At 30.9% G+C, this 25,584-nt stretch overlaps 2 protein-coding genes across 3 annotated transcripts; both read left to right on the top strand.

Moving 5' to 3' along the window:
* The first annotated feature begins 4,310 nt into the window (after window positions 1–4,310).
* On the top strand, window positions 4,311–10,028 carry LOC120081895 (3-phosphoinositide-dependent protein kinase 2-like). Its single transcript, XM_039037073.1, has 11 exons — window positions 4,311–4,964; window positions 6,315–6,495; window positions 6,663–6,715; window positions 7,270–7,371; window positions 7,443–7,551; window positions 7,637–7,715; window positions 8,082–8,247; window positions 8,466–8,600; window positions 8,688–8,854; window positions 9,002–9,224; window positions 9,598–10,028. The coding sequence occupies exons 1-11, from the start codon at window positions 4,794–4,796 to the stop codon at window positions 9,679–9,681; spliced, it is 1,470 nt and encodes a 489-aa protein (XP_038893001.1). The 5' UTR covers window positions 4,311–4,793; the 3' UTR covers window positions 9,682–10,028.
* Window positions 10,029–12,984: 2,956 nt separating this feature from the next.
* Window positions 12,985–23,152, top strand: LOC120082087 (probable S-adenosylmethionine carrier 2, chloroplastic). 2 transcript variants are annotated; one of them, XR_005483037.1, is made up of 7 exons: window positions 12,985–13,341; window positions 13,424–13,508; window positions 15,204–15,299; window positions 15,562–16,081; window positions 16,403–16,538; window positions 18,883–19,015; window positions 22,792–22,928. XR_005483037.1 is itself a non-coding variant. In XM_039037308.1 (6 exons), the coding sequence occupies exons 1-6, from the start codon at window positions 13,216–13,218 to the stop codon at window positions 22,981–22,983; spliced, it is 1,155 nt and encodes a 384-aa protein (XP_038893236.1). In that variant the 5' UTR covers window positions 12,985–13,215; the 3' UTR covers window positions 22,984–23,152. The 2 variants fall into 2 exon arrangements, 1 of the variants encoding a protein (XP_038893236.1); XM_039037308.1 differs by lacking the exon at window positions 18,883–19,015 and having other exon boundaries at window positions 22,792–23,152.
* Window positions 23,153–25,584: the final 2,432 nt, after the last annotated feature.

Genomic DNA, 25,584 nt, shown 5'->3' with positions numbered 1-25,584 from the left:
TTAAAATTTTTTAAGAATTAATGGATATGTATTAGACTAAATTTATATCCTTTTGTTTTTAGAGACAAAAGTGAACGTTTATATTTCGTTTGGTAACTATTTGGTTTTTTGTTTTTTGTTTTTGAAAATCAAGTTTATAAAATGTATTTCTTACTAAATTTCTTACTTCTAAAAGGTTTTTCGTTTTTTGTTTCTTACTTCTAAAATGTTTATTCGTTTGGTAACTCATAATTCAACTTATGATTGATGTATAGATTTAAACAAAATGTCTAAAAACTAGTTGAAGGAAGCAATGCATTGGTATTTACCTCAATTTTTCTGATAAATATTGCACTAAACGTGGAGTGGGGATTTGATATGTTTAAGTTGATATTGCTTATCTTTTTATTTGTGATCTCTAGATTTATTATCAGAGTTCTATGGCGAGTTAAAAAAGTTTAAATATTACTTTCGTCTTTATATTCGAGTTTTGGTTCATTTTGGTCTATATACTTTTCGAATGTTCATTTTGGTCTCTATATTTTCAACTTTGGTTCATTTTTAGTCTCTATACTTTCGAATTATTTATTTTGGTCCTTGTACTTTCAGTCTCGATTCATTTGGTCCTTAAACTTACAAAAAGTGACCAAATCATTAAAAAATGAAATGAAAATGAAAATGTAGGGACTAAGATGGTTACTTTTTCAAATTCCAATGATCAAAATGAACATTCGATAGTATAAGGACAAAAATGAACCAAAGTTAAAAGTAAAGAGACAAAAATGAACACTTCCAAAGTATAGGAATCAAAATGAACAAAAACCCAAAGTGTGGGACTAAAGTAGTATATTAAACCCATGTTAAAAATATCAATTGATCTATTTTGAATGGTGAATTTAAAATTTAGATGTAGATGAAGGAAGGAAGAAATAACAATGAGAATTAATTTTATTAAGATATTTTACAATTTTAGTTAATTTGTGTATTTAAATTATAATCAAGGTGTGGATTGCTATTTAGTTTCTAAATTTGGAAAGTAATTAGATACGTTAATGAATGATGTTATATCAGGATTTTTTAATATATATTTTAAATAATAATCCTATAATTGCCAAACTGAGTGAAGTTTTAAAGATTTCAAGGTTAAATTATAAGTTTACTATCTAAACTTTATGGTCTGTGTTTTTCTGACAAATTTAAAACTTTTAAAAACTAATTGTTGTATATTTTATGCCTAATGAAATTCTTAGACTTCTAATATTGTGTCTAATAGATCAATAGTTTTTCCTTAGAAAAATAAAAGTTCGCAAATTAAATGTATAATTATAAATGTTAAAAGACCGAAATCTTGAAATTCAATAGTTCAGAGATTTGTCTTATTAAAAAGAAGAAGAAGAGTTGGGTCTGGAATTGTTATTTAAGGTATAACTTATACAATTAAAATTGTATATTGAAAACTAAAATTGGTGGACTAGAATCAAAATTCTAAAAATTTGAAGATTAAAATAGAAATTTTTTTTTCTAAAAGTCAAACATTTGTCAATATAATTCATTACAAAGATTGCAGTAATTTGGGTTCGGTCTTTTTTTTTTTTTGGGCATTTCCCCTAGTTTGTGGGTTTGTTTTGATTCGTGATGGTTTCTCTCGTTATTCTGTTTTCTTTTGTTATGGCTTTTGATCTCTGGTTCTATTAAGAGCTCAGTATTTATTGTTTCTTTGCTTGTTGTGGTGCCTTGATCTCGGGTTATGGGATCTTCCTGTTGTTGTATAATAATATTACCTATTAAAAAAAATTGCAGTAATTTTTTACCTGTAATGATTTTTCATTGAGTTTTTTTTGTACAACAATTGATGATCGAACCTCCAATTTCTAAGAATAAAGACTATGCTAATTATCTTCCAGTTAAACTCATTTTTGGTGATTTTTTTTTATTTAGTTTTAATTTGAGCTATAGTTTTTCTTTTTTTCTTTTTTCTTTTTTCATTTTTTTTTAAATGAATCTATCTTAGTTAAATACGTCAAAGAAAAATGCAATCTTAAAAGTTAAAACAATAAAAACATTAAATTTTTTTTTAAAAAAAGACAAATATTAATTTATACTCTTAAACTTTTGATATAGTATCAATTTAAACTCTAAAATAATAATTATATTAGTTTAAATACTGAATTTGAGAATTATATCAATTTTAACTTCAAACTAATAATTTTATCAATTTAAACCTTAAAATTTCATAATTGTATCAACTTAAATCTACCATTATGTTTTATTTGGATACACTTATAAATGTTAGGGTTTAAATTGATGCACAGTTCAAGATTTAAATTGATATAACTATTAGCTTTAATTTAAATTTATACAAAACCCGAAGTAATTCATAATTTAAATTGATACAATCTCCAGAGTTTAATATTTAAATTGATACAATTCTTATTAGAATTTAAATGGATACAATCTCTAAAGTTTAAAGGTATAAATTGATATTCATTCAACAACAACATACAACAACAAGTATTTGTAGAAATATGCTAATATTAGAATTTGAGTACTTTTAGCTAATAATTAACTGATTAGAATCGAACAAGCCTTGAAATGACACATTTTGAATTAGTTAAGGGACAGCCAACCATTTAAAAAGAAAAAGAAAAAGAAAAAAAAAAATAAAAAGGAAAAGAAAAAAAAAATATATATAATCTGCCATAGAAAAATCCCTTAATTTTTCAAAGTTTCTTTTCGAGTTAATATCACGTAATTCTTTCAAAATAAACAGAGAAAAATGGAGTAAGACAAGAATATGAAAGGCTAACTATTTATTTGATCATTATATCTTTAAAGAAATTTCATATATGTAAAAATTGTATATTAGCAATTTTAAAATATAATTCTAATTGAGTGTTTAAATTGATTCATTTATAAAAATTCGGAGGTTTGGTAGATATGATTAAATTAAATTATAAGTCTAATCTCACACTTTGAAGTTCGAGTCTATTTGATTCTTTAACTTTTAAAAGTGTCTAATAGATATCTAAAGTTCAGTTTGAAAATCATTTGACTTTTGATACTTTAATTTTAGAAATTAACCTTATTTTTCTCTCAACTTCTTACTATAATTTTCATCTTTTTTAAGTACAATAGCTGAATTGTTAGTTAAATTTAAAAAAATAATAAGCAGTTTTTTTTATAAAAAAAAAAAACTATTTTTTTTAGTTTTCAAAACTTACCTTAAAGTATTGGTAGAGAGTAAATAACAAAATAAGAAATCCAGATATGGAAGAGACGTTTGGTTTAATTTTCTAGGGCTTAAACTTTCACTTTTATGTCCAATAAGTCTATACCATATATTGAAATTATTGAAAATCAATTAATCTATTAGATATAAACTTGAACTTTATGTCTAATAAAATCCTAAACTTTCAATTGCATGTCTAATAATTAAATTTGTAATTTTGAAAGTTCAATACCAAATTTAATCATACAATTATTAGTTTAAAGCTCAAAGTGATACAATTCCAACGTTTAGGGTAAAAGTTAGGTTAAAAAACATTTATAGTCCCTAAACATTCAGAGAAATAACAATTTAGATCCCGTTTAGTAATTATTTTAGTTTTCTATTTTTGATTTTTGAAAATAGAGTTTATTTTCTCCTTATCTCTTACAATGATTTGCATATTTCTTAAATTCGATTATTGAATTCTTAGCCAAATTCTAAAAACAAAATAAGTTTTTAAAAACTGCATTTTTTAGTTTTCAAAATTTGGATTGGATTTTTAAACAATTGGCAAAAAGTAAATAACAAATGAGGAAATTTGGAGTAGAAAATAGTGTCTATAGACTTAATTTTCAAAAACAAAAACAAAAAATCAAATGGTTACCAAACGGCGATTAAATAAACATGAACTTTCGTTTATAACGAGTCCTTCAAAATTTGTAATGATTTAGAACATAATATCAAGATTTAATGATATTTTATGCATAAATAAACAATTAAACTTATTAAAGACTCAATATTTTAAAAAAAATACAAAGTCTATGTTATAAAATATTAAAATTGACACCTAATTTTAATGATTTTTTTTTTTTTATATTAGAGACTAAATTGTTATAATTTTGAAAAAAAAATAAAAACTAAATTATTACCCGATTGAAAATATAGAAACTAAATGGTTGTAGACTAAGATTCATGAACTAACAACAAAAGTTTTCAAAATAATGAAGGTAACCCTCCAAGTTTAGGCCAATGAGGAGAGAGAAAGAAAGCTTAGAGAGAGAAAAAATTGAAGAGAGAAATTAAAAAAATAAAAATAAAAATACATGGTTGATCATCATCCAATCCCATGTGCTTCAACCTCTCTCCTGTCTTCTCTCTAATCCCCACATCTCTCCCTCTCTCTCTTCCATGAAAAATTTGCCTTCACATTCTCTCTCCTCCATTTTCCCCATGTCTAAATTTCCCAATTTCATCCTTTACTACCTTTCTAGGGTTTTGAAATTTTGTTACAAAGCTAAAAAAGCTGGTTCAACATTCACAGATTTCCATAATTAATTACAACACCTCTAAAATCAGCACTTCCTTCCCATTTCCCACCCCCTTTCTAAAAACAAGAAACTGTTAAAACAAAAACACTTTTTTTTTTCTTTTTCTTTTTAAATTTAGAACTCTGAATCAATTTTCTTCTTTCTCATTTGTTCTTGTTCTTGCTGTTGTTGACTGTATTGGCTCTGTGCCCAAGAACAGGGTTAAAAAAAAATGGAGTGTTGAGAACGAGAAAGTGGGTGAGTTTAATGTAGAGAAAAAAGGGGTTTTGAAGATAGCGATGTTGGCAATGGAGAAGGATTTTGATGCCAAGTTGATGATTCAGAGCAACGCTTCTAATGGCGGCAATGTTCAGAGATCCAAGAGCTTTGCCTTTCGAGCTCCTCAGGAGAATTTCACAATCCAGGATTTTGAATTGGGAAAGATTTATGGGGTTGGTTCATATTCCAAGGTATTTATTCTTGTTTCATTTTTTTCTTTTTAAAAATTAATCAATCGTCTTGTTTTGTAATTTACACCAATCCAGGGAAATTATGGAGATTTTTAATTTGTGTATGATTCTGTTATTACTTACATTTTGATTTGGTTGGTTCTGTGATAAATTGAGTATTGGAGTGATAATCTGTAGATATTATAGAATGTGATTAATATTTCCTTTTCACATTCTAAATCTTATGAACAAGTATCAATTTTCTTTTATCTAGACTCCAATCATTCTTTCCGTGTATTCAAGGTTGTGTCCTATGCTTCTTTTTTCTTTTTACCCAAAAAATTTAACTGGGCAGCCATACATCTCAAGCTGGAGAAACTTGAAATAGGGTTCAAAATGAATCTAGGATCCCTTGAATTCATATAAACTGGAACATCTGTTTTGTTTACCTTCTTCATTTCTTTCTGTTTTCATGTCCGCTCCAAACCGCCTTGTGTTGGATGGAAAAGATCTTGCTTGAATGCTACTTGAGGAATAGAACTCAACTCACCCATCAACAAAATTTTAAGCACTCATTAACAAAATCTATTTTTTCCCAGTGGGATGTTCACGTGTTTAACTTCAATGATAAGAATAAAACAGCAATTTAGGTCCCATTTGATAACTATTTAGGTCTTATTCGATAACCATTTTGTTTTTGGTTTTTGGATTTTGAAAATTAAGCCTATTTATTCTCAATTTATTACAATGATTTGCATATTTCTTAAGTACAAGAGTTGAATTCTTAGCCAAATTCCAAAAACTACAACAAGTTTTTAAAAATTACCTTTTTAGTTTTCAAAACTTGGCTTAGTTTTTGAAAACATTGGTAAAAAGTAGATAGGAAAGCAAAAAATTTAGTGGTGGAAGGAGTGTTTATAGGTTGAATTTTCAAAAACCAACAACAAAAAACAGATGGTTACCAAATGGGACCTAAAAAAACAATTTTTAAAATATTGTTTTTGTTTTTGGAATTTAGCTAACAATACAAATGTATAATTAGGAAAGATGAAAACATTAGCAAATAAGTTGTAAGAAAGCAAGCACTACTTTAAAAAACCAAAAACAAAAGACCAAATGGTTATCAAATGAGGCCTTAAAGATACTGCCAACAAATTTAATATATTTTTTTTCTAACAGAAAAACTAATGAATAATTTTTAATGCAGTTGGAGCAAAATTAAGAACTTTAAAAGATTAAGGATGATTTAGTATATTTAGCTCTTTGCTTTCGTTACAATCATTATCTTTATCTGTAAGGGTGAGTATCATGATATCAACTGTTGTGTTTTATCTATTGTTTTGTAAATGGCCTTCTAAATGTTCTCACCAGGTTGTGAGGGCGAAGAAGAAGGACACAGGAATTGTATATGCATTGAAGATAATGGACAAAAAATTCATCACCAAAGAAAATAAAACTGCTTATGTGAAGTTGGAAAGAATTGTACTTGATCAGTTGGACCATCCTGGGGTTGTCAGACTATTTTTTACCTTTCAGGATACTTTTTCTTTGTGTATGTATTTCTTATGCATATCATTTTATCTTTTTTATGTGAATGTTTGTAGAATCCATATCTTTTCGTTTGCTTGATCAAAAGTCACTATGAACTTATTTATTTGCACAGTTTTCTGTTATCCACGTTGTTTTCTTACTGATACTCTTCTTGATTTTGATGTCAAGACATGGCATTGGAGTCTTGTGAAGGTGGAGAACTTTTTGATCAGATAACTAGGGTAAGTTAATTTGAAAGAACTTTAAAATGTTTGTATGCCGATCTCTCTCATGAAGTTTATAAATCCCCCTAGAATACATTTTCAAATTTTGCTATTTCTTGTGATCGTAAACATTAAATTTGAGTTAACTAGATAATTTGATAAATCTATGCATATTTTTCTGTTTAGACGTTCAAGTTTTGTGACCAAGGGGTGTTACTTAAATTTTTTTTTTCTCCAAATACTTTTGGAGAGAAGTCTTTGGTGAAAGCTTGCTAGCATGTTTATTTTGGTCGTTCAAGTAATTATTAGTAATTTATTTAATATGGTACATGTTTCATTTTCCCCTTTCAAAAATTTCCCCTGTTATTGATATTTTGAAGTGTAAAATCAATTTTCAGTCATATGGTTTCACGTATCTTTTAAATTTTGATCACTTTTGAAGCGTTGGATGGCTGTGATATTGCATTTGCATTTTGGAGAAAAGATATGTCATACTGTCAGTAATTTATATGTATATGCTTATTGGCATTTTTCGTTTTTTTCATTCTAAACTTAGAGTAGTTTATCAACAGAAAGGTCGTCTGTCAGAGGATGAAGCTCGGTTTTATACTGCAGAAGTGGTCGATGCCCTTGAATACATACACAACATGGGATTGATACACCGAGATATCAAGGTTTCTTATCTCTGTTTGCTCTATTATTGTGGACATATAGCACATAAAAAATAAACATTTTTTTTTTACAGCCTGAAAACTTGCTACTTACGACTGATGGACATATCAAAATAGCTGATTTTGGGAGTGTAAAGCCTATGGTGGATAGTCGAATTACCGTTCTCCCGAATGCAGCATCAGGTTCATATCACTGGAAAAAAAAGAAAAAACTTAAATTATATTCGAAGCACATCTTGACATGGATTGCACCAAATTTTCCTTGTAGATGATAAAGCTTGTACATTTGTGGGAACTGCTGCATATGTTCCTCCAGAAGTCCTTAATTCCTCCCCTGCAACTTTCGGGTAACGAGTTCGTTGTACTTACCTGTTCATAACAATATTACTTTACATCAAATATTACTTTACATCAATGTTTTTATCCGAGCAATTATCCAAGGAGGCAGGTACAATATGGTTGGCACAGGTACAATATGGTTGGCAGTGTTATTCCCCTTTAATGTAGGATAAAGGAACAAAAATCACGGTTTCACCATGTAACCTAGGGTTTAGAGGGGAGCAATCATTATGTGATGGTCTCGTTGAATAATTTTTCTGTCTTTTTGGGTCTTGAAATTCAAGAGCTTTTGTTGGCCTTTATGTTCGTATCGTAACTCATCTGTCCATTTTAGTTTATACTCCACGTAATCAGTTCTTTGGATTTGAAAACAGAAATGACCTTTGGGCGCTCGGGTGCACCTTGTACCAGATGCTTTCAGGGACTTCTCCTTTTAAGGATGCAAGTGAGTGGCTTATTTTCCAAAAAATTGTAGCACGAGATATAAAATTCCCCAGCTATTTTTCCGAGCAAGCAAGGGATCTCATCGACCACCTATTGGTATGTACGTTTTTTTGTCCTCCAGTTCATTTTAGCATTTTCAGACTTCATTAACTGTATGAATTGTTAAATGATGCCCTTGGGTAGCTGTTAATCCAGTTTAATGAGAAATCTCCTGCATTTTTGCATTAAAATCTTTTGATTTTGTGATCGAAATATTTATCATAAATTTGTTATATGCATGAGTTCGGCCTTAACTCATCTTTTGTCTATTTCAGGATTTAGATCCCATCAAGAGACCGGGTGCGGGAGCCGAGGGTTATACTTCTCTCAAGAATCATCCCTTCTTTGAGGGGGTTGATTGGAACAACATAAGAGCACAAACTCCTCCCAGACTTGCTTTAGAAGCAGGGGTATTGTTTGCTATCAAAAGTGCTTGTCATCATTTATTTGATCCACTTGTTCTTGTCAAATACGTTATCTCGCTTTCGATTATGTAGAGTCATTCAAATGAGAACGAGGATGGCTCTGAGTCCTCTTGGAATCCTTCACATGTTGGAGATGGTGCATCAAGACAAAATGATGGGAATGCTGGTTCTGCATCAACTTCCGAAGGATCACATCATATTACTCGGCTTGCATCGATCGACTCCTTTGATTCAAAATGGTATTTGTTTTCTTCCTGATATTTACTATATTATATTGCTCAAGACAATGACTTCGTTGTGATTATAGCAGCGATACCGATCTCTATTTTGGCTTGCTTTGCTATACTTACTAAGAAATGTCTAAATGTTAATTTTCGTCTTAACAGGCAACAATTCCTTGAACCTGGAGAATCTGTTCTTATGATTTCAATGGTGAAAAAACTTCAGAAGCTAACAAGCAAAAAGGTTCAACTCATCCTCACCAACAAACCAAAGTTGATTTATGTTGATCCTTCAAAGCTCATTGTCAAGGGGAATATTATTTGGTCTGACAATCCTAATGACCTCAACATTCAAGTGACTAGTCCTTCACATTTCAAGATTTGCACAGTATGCCATATCAACTCTATGCTTCTCTTTCTAAATAATTTTAGATTTATCAATGTAGATTGCCAATTTTGAGTATTTCTTTTTCCTGATCACTTTGAATATTCATTGATGTCCTGTTTGATAAAACATTTCTTTTCCGTTTTATGTTTTCGGAGATTTCTCCTCTGCTTTCTGAAAATGACGTGTCTCAAAAACTGAAAAGGAGTTCCATATATATATATATATTTAAAGAAAAAGATTATTTGACAAAACAAATTATTAGTAAACAAGCAATCAATCAAATTGGCTCAGTTATGCTTATCATTCTGTTGCCAAAGCCAATGGCTCAGTTGTTATGTTTCTCAACTGTTCTAATCCAAAGTTCATTCTTCAGCCAAAGAAGATTGCCTCTTTCGAGGATGCGAAACAGCGAGCCTGGCAGTGGAAGAAGGCGATCGAGGGGCTTCAGAATCGATGAATCGTTTGTGGTGACACATTCTTTGGAAGAGTTTACATTTTAAAGAGGAAAAAAGAAAGTGAGGTTCATCAATAACTTAAATTTTCTAGGATTATTTATTTAGTGGGAGCTATTATATAGTTGGAAGAAAATATCAGCTAATCCACACCCTCCATCAACCCCAAAAGAAGAAAGCTGGAAGAAAGAAGAAGAAAGAGTGATATTTTTATATCATTGAATCATTTCTTTGGAATTGTATGTGCAGTTCTGCCTTTAGTCTTTATATATGGCCTGGATTAATACATGTATTGAAGATACCTACCAGTCATCAATGAAATTTACTCATCAAATTATTTCCTATTATACAATTATATGAATCCTTGTTCTCTCTAATAGTTTAAAAAGAAAAAAGAAAAAATTTCAGTGTCTATGACTACTTGATCTGTGAGTTGCCACAGAATTGATTTCATTTTTGAACATAGGATTATACATCTTTTTAACTTGGGACTTCTGGCATTGTTTACTTGAACTTTATGATATTAAATATTTAATTATAAATTGCAAATTACCATAGTAGTTTAAAAAAGATTAGGTAATAAGAGTTGGTCAAGGATAATTTTTGAAAAGGTAAAAATTAAAGGGATCTTTCTTATCCAATCTCTTCAATTTTATGTATGATAAGATTCATGAAATGTGAAAACATATTTAGTTGGTAAGGGATCACTCGATCGGTTAGATATATAATTTGAAAATGTAATAAGCTATTAAACATTTCTTAAAGTCTAATTGAACTAAATTGATAATTTAACCTAATCTATTAGGAGAGATTATTTTGTCATTCAGTACATCGAGTTTTGATGAATGGATGATTGAGTATCATGGGTCAAATATAAAAATAAAAATTTTTTTGAAGGGGGAATTTTAATATATCAAATGTAAAATCGAGAATTTTAAATTACTGAACACCAAGCTAATTACTTGAAATTAGCACCCATTTTATAAATTTAGCCAAATATAAATTAATGGTTTTTTTTTTTTTTTTTTTTTTTTTTGGGGGGGGGGGGGGAAAGGAAATTACTTCGTCCCCTTTTTAATAAATGAACTTTTGATTAAGATGAAAAGCGTGTAAGATGCCTCCTTTTGAGGCTGAAAAAAAAAAATACTTTTTTTTTCTTTATATAACAAATTAATTATTTTACAGGAATTTAAAAGATTCAAACTTAAAATCATTTCATATAAATAATATGGAATCAGACCAGCAAAAAAGGAAAAAAAAAAAAAAAAAAGGAAGAAAATATGTATCAAATGGTTAATTTGCATTGGTACAAGGATCAAAACAAAAGTTTGGAAAGTAGAAGGATTAAAACAAATAAAAATTAAAAATACAAAAAAAAAAAAAAAAAACCCCATTTGAAGATATGGAAAATAAAATGGAGTAAAAGTCGAAAATATTGAGACAAAAATGACATATAAACAGAAAAGGGAAAATTGACCACGGAGCTCAATGATATATTTTAGAATATTAAAATACTATTTTTGTCTTTTTATCTTAGGTATGTTTTTAAATGATTTTGAAATTGTTAATTTTTTTTATGATTAATAATCCAAAATCAACTTAATTTTTTTTATTTTATACTTTAAAACATGTTTTGATAGTATCAAAATTAATTTCGAAATATATTACTGTAGGATGACAATCATAAAATGGTGAATATGGTTTAATCAAACCAATTATTTTTTTTTATTGATGTGGGTCCAATTAAATAAATTAACAAACTTTTTGTTAACAATTGATTTAAACAATCAATTCATGCAAATAAATTTAACTCAAAATAATAAAAGAAATTAACAACATTACTATAAAGTACCCTATTTGATTCTAAAAACAAAATTGATAATGAATATAGAAATTTAAGAACTAGACCAAAATATACAAATATGAGAGCAATTAATTTTATGTAATAAACTATAATGACACATTAATTGTAAAATTAAAATAGCATAGGGATAGAGAAATTAACATTGAAAATCTTTATAGTGGTTTAATTAAACTCGACTTACATCATTTTTCCAAGCGCCTCTTGGGATTTTGAATAAGGATCTTATCAACTATTTCCACGAATTAGAGCCCAATCGTTACACCACTATTTTTGTGAGTTCGAGAGCAAACTCAAACTTTTCCACGGATTAAGAACAAACCGTTACGACAACTCTTTTTGTGATTAAGAGCAACCCTTGCAAAATATTTACAAGAATTAGAACACACTCAAGAAACTCTCTAAAATAGTGAATTTACAAATTTTGAGGTTATAACAAATCAATCCACACCATACATAAATCTATCTCAAGAATAAGATGAAAAAGAAGAAAACAATAATAGAGGCTTAATGAATCATGGAGGATTGTAAAAAGTTGTGAAATTGTTGTTAAAATTTTGGAAAAGATGAAGTGTTTTAAAAGAGGGAGAAGTCGGTGAAAATCACCATTCAATTTGAGGCTTTGGATAGTAGTAAAAGGAAATCAAATGGTGGAGATTTAAACTCAACTAGTTATTAGACACAAATAAAAATAATAAAATAATATCTATCTTTTAAAGTAATTTCTCTTAAAACCTAACAAAAAGATAAATGCTCACCATGTGTCTAAAACTAATTATTAGACATGAAAATGAAATAATATTAAATTAATTTTCTTTTTAAATTCATTTCATTTTTAAAACCAATCCAAAAATAAAAAACTTACCATGTGTCATTCCTCTATTACTCCAAATAGTGCATTTAAGTTGGTATGAGAAAAATTATAAGACATGAGATTTTTTCGTTAAGTTTGTTTTGACTACTCTGATTTGAGTGATTCAAATTGCATCGAAATCGTTGTTTCAAATTCTACACAATGAACATTTAAAAAACACTCAAATTGTTAATAAATAAAAGTAGGTTTGTTATTTTCAAAATATTAACTAATTAATTAATTTGAGATTAAAAGTAAAAAAAACTAATTATTACTTTTATACTTTAAAATATGTTTTGATAGTATCAAAATTGATTTTAAAATATTAAAAATATATTTATAAGTGATTTTAAAAGTGACAAAAACGATTTTAACCTTTTTCAAAATCGAGTTAGGTTAATTAAATGACAAAGAATCCGAAAAATTCATACAACCCAACTCAACCGGCAAAATTTGGATTGAGTAACTTCTTTTTTGGAAAACCGGTTCGGCTTGCGTTTGGTTGTCATTTTGGTCGGTTCAATCCGAGCCAAACCAAAAACTCGGTTAAATTATAAGTTAAACGTAAACTTTAGGGTTTAGCGGTTAGCACACGTCAGCCATAAGGCTTCCCATCTCCTCCCCCGTGTTTCCCCCCCTCTTCTTCCGTTTCTCACTCTCCGGCGCACCTCTCTCCGCCAGCAGCTCTCGTCCACTCGTCCAGTTCGCCGTTTTTTCGTTCCCAGAATCTGTGTTTCGTTCTTGCAAAGTTGATATGCAATTTTGATACCATTTCGTGTAGCTAATTCATGAGCCGAGCTGATTAGAGGTCATTCATCCGCTAGAATGCTTAGAATGGATGAATTTTTGAAGAACCAAATCTTTGCAACTCATGCAGTTGCTGCTGTAGGCTCAGTGACACTGAGCACAGTTCTTACTTACCCTCTTGACACTATCAAAACTCTTATTCAGGTTTAATATCTTGCTATTGTGAAAATTTTCTGTAATGGAAGTATATCTGTATGAGTTGAACTAATTATTTGCTCTACAATAGGTTGGTTCTGATCCTTTAGGATCTGGTAAACAGTTGACGACTACTCAAGCTTTACAGAGAATTCAATCTCTCTCAGGAAATTCAGGTGATTCTTTAATTTTTCTTGAATTATAATATTGAGCCGGTTGAAGGTTGGCTGCACTGTCTTGTTATCTGAAAATCCATTCTTCAATCGTAGTCTCAGTAAATCTTTAGCATTTGTTATTTGTTTTTTTTGTTTTTTTGTTTTTTTGTTTTAAGTAAGCTCTCAACGTTAAGGAGTTCATTAACTTCCATTCCCAATCTTTTATACCCTTTGTTAGATTTTGGACTGAGATAAGAAGTTTTAGACGAAAAAGACTGTTATTCTTTTGGAAATAGGCATTCAATTTAATTCCCACTATTCCACTTGAAGGAATGAACATGATGCATGGGATGAAATTGATATTAGTTTCTTTGAACTAATGCCTAATGGCGAAGTGTAACCTTTTCTTTTAATATGTGTGTGCATGTGCCCCGGATTAAGGTTAATGAAACCTAACCATGGTTTTGGTCCTTCTTTGATGACCCAAAACCATGATTAGGTTCCGTTAATGAGTCCTTATCATAGTCTGTTGAGTAAGATGCTTTTGTTATTGGGCCCTTTTTGTTGTATCCTTTGTTGGAAGGCTGAGGAAAACCTAGATCACCTTCTCTGAGAGTGTCAGTTTGCGAGGTATGGGTTGAATTGTTTCTTTAGGAGTTTAATTTTGTGTTAGCTTGCTAGAGAGATGTTCGTTTGATGACTGGAGAGTTCCTCTTCCCTTTCAAAGAGAAAGGTCATTTTTTGTGGTTTGTGGGTGTGCGCTTTGTTGTGGGATCTTTGAGAGAAGAGGAACAATAGATTGTTTAGAAGTGTGGATAAAGGCAGTGTTTTGAAAGGCATGGCCGGGCGCGTGCCTTCAAGCGCCTTCCACGAAGCGGCGAGGCGCGCCTCGCATAATCACACACATAATTTTTTGCTCTTCTTTAATTCACATTTCTATCCATCTATGTTTTAGTCGTGTAAATAACATGTATATAGTATATTATATATTTTTTATATTTTTTGTGTCCACGCCTTTTTGTGCATTTATGCCTAGGCTCCAGAGAGCCATTGTGCCTTAATGCGCCTTGGACATTTTAAAACACTGAATAAGGACCCTAGCAAGGTTTTGTGTTTCACTTTGAGCTTCGGTTTTGAAGACTTTTTGTTATTATTTCCTAGGCAACATCTTATTTAGTCGGAAATCCTTTCTCTAGGAAAAAAACGAAGGAAAAAATTGTCAGAGAGAACTTAATTATGGTTGAAAAAAGTGGTTATCACAATATATATTGTTAAAACATCTCAGTATTTGCTTGGCCTTTTTTTTTTGGTAAGGAACAATGCTCTCATTGGGGAAAGTGAAAGAGTATACAATGAACATAGAAAAAAACAAGCCCATAAAATTGAAATAATATTTTACGAATGTTGCACTATGGCAATTTTGCTTTTATTAGTTTGCGAGAATATAAAGTTAGAGAATAGTAAAATGAAGTCATAATGGTATTTTGTTTTGTATCAAATGGTTGGTTCTCAAACCTTTGCTTTTATGTATCACGTGAGCATAACTCAACTGACATAAAACATGTATCTTTGATTAAAGAGGTCAGAGGTTTGAAACCCCAAATCTCTTTTTCTATATATTCCTTTACTCAACGTGGTAATTGCCTGCTTTCTTGAAAACATATTGCTTGGATCATATTATTTAGAGTTTAATTTTACACTGACTGAAGATTGCAGGTCTGTATAGTGGATTTGGATGGTTGGCCTTTGGGAGACTATTTGGTATAGGAGCTAGATTTGGAATATATGAAATTGTGACAGCATTTTATAAAGGTAAATCACATATCCTAGTTTAAAGTATGTTTTTATATCTTATCTATGAATGTGTCCAACATTGCAATCTTAACTCGAAGTATTCAAACCAACAACCCAAATATTATTTAATGAAATGAATTTGATTGATAAAAAAAATATGCAAGGAAGGGAAATTACAAAATTCATCTTTTGTTGGACTGACTTCAACATTTCAACGAGACTTCAAATATACTATCAATAAATTTTGTTTTCGTGACGGTCGTTAGTGCATACATGGCAGATGGTCGGGAAGATGATTACGTGCATGTGTCAGAGGCTCTGCTAGCTGGGCTTATGGCTGGTGCTGTGGAATCATTGATATGCTCTCCATTTGAGCTTGTTAAACTTCGTGCCCAGGCGACCTCCGCAATTCGTGTACGAAGCCCAATTCCTCCTGTCGGACAAGAAAGAGCTCTTGCACCTTCTATGTCAAGACTTCTTCATGGCTATACTCTGGATCAAAAAGCCTTAAACCATTCAGTTGGTCTTTTATCCACCCTGACAACTAAGCACCCGAACATAAAAGGTGCTTTACAAGAGTATCCATGGATGATGACAGGGTCCGGGAGGCCACCTGCAGTCAGCAACGTGCATAGGACATCAGATATCATTTCACTAGAAGGATGGCGTGCATTTTGGAGAGGTCTACGATCTGGGATCGCGAGGGATTCCATCTTTAGTGGCGTATTTTTCTCAACCTGGCAATTTCTGCACCAATCTATGCTTATTTGGAAGAGCATCAATATGGATTCACGACCCAGGTTTGACGATTTGATACTAGACTTCCATTGCAGTTATGTCTAATTTGCTTCCATTTCAAATTTTCACTTTGAATCGAAGAGTTTCCATTGGATATCAAGAACACAATTATGGACTTGACCACTGTCCCTAGTTTCTTGAACTGCTTGGTGAAGTTTGAGTATCTGAGCCAATATATAGTTGTCGAAATCTTGATCTAACTAGTTGATATAAAAGTCTGGCTGTGGCATCTTTCACTTATATTGAATATTATTATATGTTTACTGTCTCCTTTCATTAGCTTGAGATGATAAACAATTTTTTCTCTTGATCTCTTTTTCCAGGTCAAATGATGAAGTAGGCCCGCTCTCTCCATTTTCAGTTAGTCTTGCAGCTGGATTTTCTGGTGCAGTTGCTGCGGCTGCTTCTCATGGTTTCGATACTGCCAAGAGTCGATCACTATGCACCGTGTTGCCCAAGGTATGGAATGTAACGAACATAACAAATCAAATAGAACGAAATGTGGAAAGAAGAGAGAAATATTGCACGAAGGATCAAATGGTTTAATTAAGTTCTATACATTCATTGAAGTGGAAACGATACAAGTATTTATAGGAAATAATAAACTACCCACTAATGCACTAGCCTTGAAATTCTATCACAAACCTTGAAAATCTCCCTTTAATGAATCCACTAAACCATTATGCCACTGTCCTCCAAATTAGGAGGCACTACCCAAAATAAAAGCCATTAACTTCAATTAAAAAAAGAACTAATTTAATTAATAACTTGTAAAATAAGTTTGCACTAATTTTTAACACTTCCTCTTAGTGCAAACAAACGTTCAACAACACTAGGTATGCTCCTAAATTCCTCAAACTTAGACTTTACCAAGAGCCTTAGTAAGTATATCAACAACTTGCTCCTTGGAATGTATCTTTTCCAATCGAATATCTTGTGTCAAGACTTTCTCTCGAACAAAGTGAGAATGTGTTTCAATATGCTTTGTATGAGCATGAAACGCTGGATTTCCTGCAAGCTCGATTGCACTTTCATCATCACAAAAAATGGAAACTGGATAGTTTAAACTGAAAGATATTTCTCCCATAAGCCTTTTTAGCCAAATACACTTTTGAGTAGTCATAGTAGCTGCTACATATCTACTTCACAACTTGAAAGAGCAACAAAGGATTGCTTCTTACTGCACGATGAAATAACTTCCGAACCTGTATTGAAACAGTATCCTATTGTGAAATGTTTGTCATTTATATTACCAGCCCAATTTGCATCAACAAAACCATTTAAACCAAAAGATGTAACTTGTTTATACAACAAGCCAAGACATAGGGTGCTTTTTACATATGGTAGAATCATCTTTGCTACAATTAAATGAGCTTCACATAGTTTATCCATAAACTGAGCAACACCACCTACAGAATAAGAAATGTCAGACCTTGTGATAATTAAATAAATTAAACTACCAACAAGTTTTCGAAAAGGTGTTGCATTAGCCAATTGTTTTCCTTCTTCCTTAATCAACTTCAAGGACGGATCCATAAGTGTAGTCATTGGTTTTGACCGATTCATGTCAAAACGATCTAATAAACTCGCTGCATATTCTTTCCGTGAGACAAAGTATCAATCTGACATTTCAATTTCCAAGTCAAGAAAATATCTTGCTTCACCCAAGCTTTTCATTTCAAAGCGAATGGACAAAGCATCTCGGAGACTATTAATTTCAACTTCGTCATCACCTGCCATGATCATGTCATCAACATAGAGTAGTAGCACTGTACATCTTGAAGTTGTCTTTTTAGCAAATAGATTTGAATTTGCATTTGAAGATCTAAACCCAAAAAATTCAAGATATTGAGCAATCTTACCATACCAAGCACGAGGAGCTTGCTTAAAACCATACAAAGCCTTTTCGAGTCGACACACAAAATTTGAAAACTCCTTAGAAATAAAACCATGAGGTTGTTCCATAAAAATGTCTCGATCCAACTCTCCATAAAGAAAGCATTCTTCACATCTATCTGCCACAATTTTCAATCTTTGTAAGCAGCTAATGAAATAATTGTCTTGATGGTCATCATTTTAGCAACAGGACTGAATGTCTCTTCATAGTCTAGACCATATTGCTGTGAAAAACTACGAGCTACAAGATGAGCTTTATACCTTTCAATAGTACCATCAGCCTTTTTCTTTAACTTGTAAACCCATTTACAAGTAGCCAACTCGACATTTTTTGGCTTTGGAACAAGTTCCTACGTGTCATTCTTGCTAAGAGCCAAAATGTCCTCCTTCATTGCTTCTTCCCATTCGAAAATTCCTTTAGCTTCATTATAAGACCGGGGCTCATCTTCACAAATATCACTCATTTTAAAAACAAGATGCAAATGTACAATTATTTAACTGTACCTTATAATCAGATAAATAATGAGGTCGTATTTTCGGTCTAGAAGACTACGAACAACTTCACTATCTTCATCTGCCTCAACGTTTTCTCCATGATTAACATTAATACCTTTCTCATTCGATACATCGTTGGTAAAGAAAGGCGACACGTGAACAATATCTTCTTTCTTTGAATTTGCATCCATTTGGTATGACAAAACTTCGTCAAACACCACATCTCGAGAAACAAAAACTTTTCTCGTCTTTGGATCCATACATCTCCACCCTTTCCTGTGAGTATCATATCCAACAAAAATACAACGTCTTGCCTTTAGGTCTAATTTAGTACGTTTACTCTTTGAAACATAAACATAACAAATTGACCCTAAAACCCGAAGTAACTCACATCGGATTTCTGATGATATAGTACCTCAAAAAGAGATAGATTCGATCCTGTCCATGGAGGTAAGCGATTTATGACATGACAAGCTGATTGAATAGCTGTTGCCCACAACTTCCTTGGAAGATTCTTTGCATGCAGCCAAGACAAACACATGGAGGTAAGATTTGCTAATTTACGTTAAGCAATTTCATTCTGTTGTGGAGTGTCAGACCACTTCATTTGGTGTTGAAACCCATGCTCTTTGCAGTAATTTTGAAACTGATCAGACATTTATTCTCACCCATTATCTGTGCAAAGACACTCTATAGACAACTTAAATTGCTTCTCCACTTACTCCTTGAACTGGATAAACTTGGAGAAAGTATCACTTTTAGTTTCCAAAAAATACACCCAAGTGAAATGAGGAAAATCGTACATAATGACCATAACATGACAACAACGAGAATAGCTGGGTGTTTTAGTTGGTCCCATTAATCTTAATTAACTAATTACAATGCACTGTTATTTGAGTTTGAGAAAGGAAGATGATGTGACTTACCAAATTGACAACCAGGGAAAACCACATCATGGTGTATTTCTTTAAAGAGAGGAACACCATCAAGAAGCTTCGTCATAGAAATTCTTTCCAACAGCTGGTAATCAACATGGCCCAGCCAAGCATGCCAAAGTGTTGCAACATCATTTTGACCTGTCTTTTTAACATACGCATAATTTGCAGACAAAACATAGAGAGACCTCTTTCCAGTGAACAAAACATCACATTCAAATTCCTTAACATCAGAAATAATTTTCACATCATTTGGTCCAAAAAGAACATACCTCTCAGAGACGACAATCTGAGAGACCGAAATCAAATTCTTCTCTAAACCTGGAACATGCTAAACATCTGTAAGAGAAACACCATCGTTCTCAACATTAACATGCCCTTCTTGAGTAACAGGTGTAAGGAATTGTCAGCAGTCACAATTACTTTTCCTTCTTGGTGAGCACATACATTAGAGAGAAGAGAAACATTTCTAGTTGCATGATGAGAACAACCAGAATCAATGTAATCTATAGAAACATTAGCATGCAAAATAATGGGTTGATCTATAGCTTAAATTGATAAACATTGTTTCCATTTAATGTGCTTAGATTTGTTACTTTCTTGTACAACATTTGCTTCTGCTTCTTTGAGATCCACATGATAATTTTTCCACAACGATGGCACACCACCTTCACCTGACAATCACGTTTTATATCTCCTGGCTTGCTGCACCTAAAACATTCCTTCAATTTTCCCTTTAACTGCCCTTCAACCTTGGAATCATTGCTGTCATTTGAATTACATTTGGAAGAATAATTGACTCTTCCCTTGTCTTTTGTATAAAGAATAGCTTCCACCTTGTTTCCAAGCATTTGTTTCAACAATGCTTCTTGATTTGAGAGCAAATTTCCAACTCAACAATAGAAGGCTGATCTACGCAACCTTGTATCAAAGAGATAAATGGACTTCTCTCGCAGTCCACGAATAAGATAACGACACAAACGAGCATCGCTAATGGGCTCCTCTTTATCAAATTCTGAAATTTCAGAACACAAAGTCTTAACTTTCAGAAAATATTCTGAAACCGAAAAATTACCTTGAGTCATTCTAGCAAGTTTGTTTTCCAAATACTGCAAGCTTGTTGTGTTCTTCTGAGTGAACAACCTTGCAAGTGTGTCTCACACTTTCTTTGGAGAATTCTCATCACAAACGTGCTCTATATACCCCTTGCTGATAGAAGTTTGCAAAGCAAATAAAACTTTACCACACTTGACCTTCCACTTCCTCCGTGCCGCAACGTTCTCTAGAATATCTTTTGGAATTGAATCATCTCCGAAAACAAGATCCCACAAAGCTTGTCCTTGAAGAAAAGCTTCCATACATAGCCTCCAATAGTTATAATTATCATCAGTAGTAAGTTTGTCTATACAAATGTTATTTCCACCGTTCATCTTCACTGAGTATTTAAACTCAAACACAAAACAAAGAACCTGAATGCTCTGATACTATGTAAAGAAAACAAAAAATTGAAGAGAATGGAATATGGAAACAATAGAGAAATATTGCACGAAGGATCAAAGTGTTTTAATCGAGTTATATATATTCATTGAAGTGGAAACAATACAAGTACTTATAGAAAAATAATAAACTACCCACTAATGCACTAACCTTAAAATTCTACCACTAATCTTGAAAATCTCCCTTAATAAATCCACTAAACCATTATGCTATTATCCTCTAATTTAGGAGGCACTATCCTAAGTAAAAGTTAAAAGAAAAAATTAATTTAATTAATAACTTGCAAAATAAGTTTGCACTAATTTTTAACATGGAAATCATTAATGGAAGAGTTCGGTGCAGTATAGTTTCAGACATGGAAATCATTATAGTGCACTTGTTGTGATGGGCTTGTCTGATGAACAAAATTAAAATTATGGCAGTACTCCTGAATTTTGCAAAAAGTAGTCAGAAACTTTTAAAAGTTGCAATATTATGCTTGACCATCTATAAACATTTCAAAATTATCACTAGTGTAGAAATCCTTTAGAATTTTGGAAATTGAAAATCTAAAATGGTATAGCGGTGACCTAAAATAGAAAATTGGATCACCACTCTACTTTAGGTCCCAATTTCCGTTTGAAATTATGAACTAAAGGTAGTTTTGAAATACTTATGAAAGTTCGAGGACAATATTGTCACTTTTGAAAAATAAGGATACTTTGAAACAAAGGGTAAAGTTCAGGGTGTTTTTTTATTTCCATTTGAAATTTTAAAGGAATTTTATTTTAAGGGTAGTTTTGAAATATTTATGAAAGTTCGAGGGTATTATTGCCAATTTTGAAAAATAGGGATACTTTGAAATAAAAGGTAAAGTTTCGGGGTATTTTTATAATTTAGCCTCTGATAAAAAAAACCATCACGATAATTTTCCTATATGCAATTTAGCCTTATGGAAACATTTTCCTATTTAGTGCAAAATTTTATATTCTATGTTCACACCTATTGTCTTAAAACATTAAGATGATGTGAATCATTTTTTAGTTCTTAATAATTGAACACTACAAAAAGTACGTTTCATATAACATTTCTTCCGCCCGATCCATTTTCCTCGATGAGGATCTTGACCGTTAGAAGTACCTTTTTTTGGAGGTAGAATATTCAAATATTATCAAAAAATCATACATTAACTTTTGTTTTTACTTTTGAATACACAAAAAGTTAAAGGTTCCCTTTATGACCATTTGGTTGTTTATTTTTGAAAATTAAGTTAATAGACACTATTTTTACCCATATGTTTTTTTGTTTTGTTATCAATGTTTTCAAAAACCGAACAAGTTTTGAAACCTAAAAAAGTAGTTTTTTAAAAACTTGTTTTTGTTTTTGGAATTTAACCGAGGATTCAAATGTTTGTGAAAAAAATGTTGAAAATATAGTAAGAAAATTGAGAGGAACAACCATAAATTTCAAAAACAGAACCTAGTATATTCATTTTATATCAACTTCATAGATTATCCTTTATATCATGAACGTGTTGTACACAAAAATGTTATCCATATATTCTGTTGATAGGCTTTTTGCATAGTAAAATGGAGTTATTAATGAAGTAATTTTGAAACAACTAGAGTTGAGAAAATTTTGTTTTAAAGTTCAAGAATGAAACTGAAGATTGTTAATATTAAGGGGAGCACAAGATATTATCTCTCTCCCTATTTACTCGCATTGTGTGATTCTCGCTGTTGTGTTCCATATGTATCGTCTTCTCTATTACTATAATGTCAAGTTTTACAATCAGCAGGATCATTTAGAGTAGGAGATGTACATGCAACATTTATTTCCTATGACGCATCCCTTCTACGTTTCTCAACTTACATGGAAGCAATTGGTTGATCATGGTTGTTTTGTTGCAGTATGTCGCCATGGAGAGAAAGTTTCTCAAATGGCGAAGACCGGGTAATAGATTCGAGAGAACTACAGGGATTCATCCTGCAGATCGAAGTCTCCTGTTTCGTGGCATAGGATTGCGAATGGCTCGCTGTGGTTTAGGGTCATTTTTTATGGTTGGAGGTTACTATTTGATTATCGATCATTTGTTGAAATGATGTATTATTTGCAGGGAATACTTGGAATAAATTACAAAGAGTATTTTCAAGGCCATAGAGAATCAATTTCTTTGTACCATACACAGATTTTGTATGGCTAATTTGCTATATTTCTGATAAAAACATTGTTTCTTAAGCATCTGTTGCATAATTATGTTACCCAATTTTATATAGCCAATTTGAGGGTATAAGGCCCTAGTTATCCTTTTAAAGGTTTAGACGGCTGGATTTTTCACTCATACAAAACTAGGTATATATCACGCACACCGTCCTTCTTTATATATATATATACATATATAATTCCAATATTTATTTATTTATTTTAAAAATAAATTCTGATATTAAGATTTTTAGGTTAAATTATGGATTAGTTTATGAATTTTGAGATTTGTGTCTATTTTGTTTTCGAAATTTTAAGAGTATTTTTATAGGTTTTTTTAAACTTTCAAGTTTGTGTCTAATATATTATAGATTCTTAAAATTTTCTAATTTTGTGTCTATTTGATTATTTATAAATTTTAAGATTTAAAAAATTAATTGATATATTAAATATTAACATTAAATTTTATGTCTAATGTAACATTAAATTTTCAATTTTGTGTCTATGAATTTAATTTAGTACCCAAACTTTTTTTATTGGACCAACTTATTTACAGTGTATTAAGTAAAAAAATAAAATAAAATAAATAAGATTGCTCAAAAGTAAACTAATAATTAGAATTAAAATAACCCTTTTGTTTTGAAGCTTAGTGACTAAATAAGACATTTTCAAAAGTTAAAATAACTATATAATATCATAATAACTGAGATCTTTTGAAAGTTGAGTAGAATCGGATAAACTTTTTCAGAGAAGACTAAAATGAGACTTAAACTTAATTTTAATATATATAGTCACAATTATTTTATTTAAATACTACAGATTTTTTTTTTTAAAAAAAATTAAATTTAAGCAATGAGTGAGTGAGGTAGAGTTTAAATCTCCAATGAGAGATATGAAGCTGTTGATACTTTAATTTATTTCACACATGTCAAATCGAGCATAACTCGATCAACATCTAAATATGCTAGAAACCAAGAGATCCGTAGTTTAAATTCCTTATCTCCAATTGTACTTAAAAAATCCATTCCACATATATAATTGTAATCAATTTCGATTTTTTTTTTTACTTCTTAAAACAATATTTAGTATAATAATTGTTACAGTAATCATAGCAATTAATGAATATCATTAGAAGCCTTATTATCTTGGCTCAAATTTGTTTTTATCATATCTTTATTAAACGTGGTTTGAGCTGCACAATAAATAGATGCACCCTTATTGGTTACTTTTTGTCGTCGTCGTCCTCAGGTTTCCATCTTTTCCAAGCCCACCCTATGATAAGAACTCCTCCTAAAGCAAGTAACTGAAAGCAGATGAAATTAACTAACATCAAAGCAATTTTTTCTTTCTTTCTTTACAATCAAAGAGCTGTATTATTTATTTATTATTCTTTTTAGTTCAAAGCTGCAATTTGCTTGATAAGTATAGAAGCCATTGAGTTCTAATTGTGAAAACCGCTTGCATATAATTTAAATGAGTAACAATTGAGCTGTGCGTAGAGATGTCCATTTTTTTAGAGCTGAAGTCCCGTGGGAGTCCGTCTTTAATGAATGAAAAAAAGAGGGAGAATGAGATAAGAAAATTTTTTAGGAGTTAAACGAAGATGGAAATGGAGAATGTATTCTCCATTCATGTTCCTGGCCTCATTTATTTTCATTATTATTATTATTTTAAAAAAATTATATATACACATACATATAAAAGATGGAAAATTATTTCAAAGGGTAAAACTGTTGAAAATATTTACAAGATATAACAAAATTTTAGAACTATCAATGATAGACACCGATAGATTTATCAGTGTCTATCATTGATAGTTCTAAAATTTTGCTATATTTTTTCTATATTTAAAAATGACCCTGTAAAGGTATGTATATAAATGTGAATCAATTTAAACTCTTACTTATAGAGATGATGATATTGTATGAATAATTTGATAAGTTTAATGACTTATCTCTAAACTCTTATGTGTACTTAATTAAATAACTTATAAGGAAACACATTAAACTGAAGTCCTATTCTATTTTATTTAAGAGGTTTAAGAATTTTGGTTAAGGGAAACTCATAAGGAATTCACAATTTAAATAAGAACTCACGATGGAAAAAACTATTTAATTGAATTTTTTGCTTAAAAAATTTTGCATCATTTTTTTTTTCTAAACAAATAAAAAGGAGAATAATCCCCTTCTTGAGAACTCGAAACCACCACAAATTTCCTCTTTGAATATGTCTTGACCCCCGCAAAATTAAATAGAGAATTTTTTAAGATGGAGAATAAAATGGGCAGAGATAAAAATCGAAAAGTCATCTCCGTCCCTATTCTCACTTCGTGGACATCTCTAAGACTATCTAATGAATTCAATAAACTTAAAAATATTAATAAAAAAGAATTGCGCCATGTAATTGGCCACATAGCTTGATTGCAAAAAATGACTCGTCTAACACTTGAGTATTATTCTAATTTCTTTTAAATAAATGTATTATTCTAATTAAAATCTCTC

This window comes from Benincasa hispida, chromosome 7 (genome assembly GCF_009727055.1).
Source record: "Benincasa hispida cultivar B227 chromosome 7, ASM972705v1, whole genome shotgun sequence".
In the NCBI taxonomy this organism is placed as follows: domain Eukaryota; kingdom Viridiplantae; phylum Streptophyta; class Magnoliopsida; order Cucurbitales; family Cucurbitaceae; genus Benincasa; species Benincasa hispida.
Note: the sequence above shows the minus strand (reverse complement) of the source record. Positions and strands in the feature narration are given on the sequence as shown.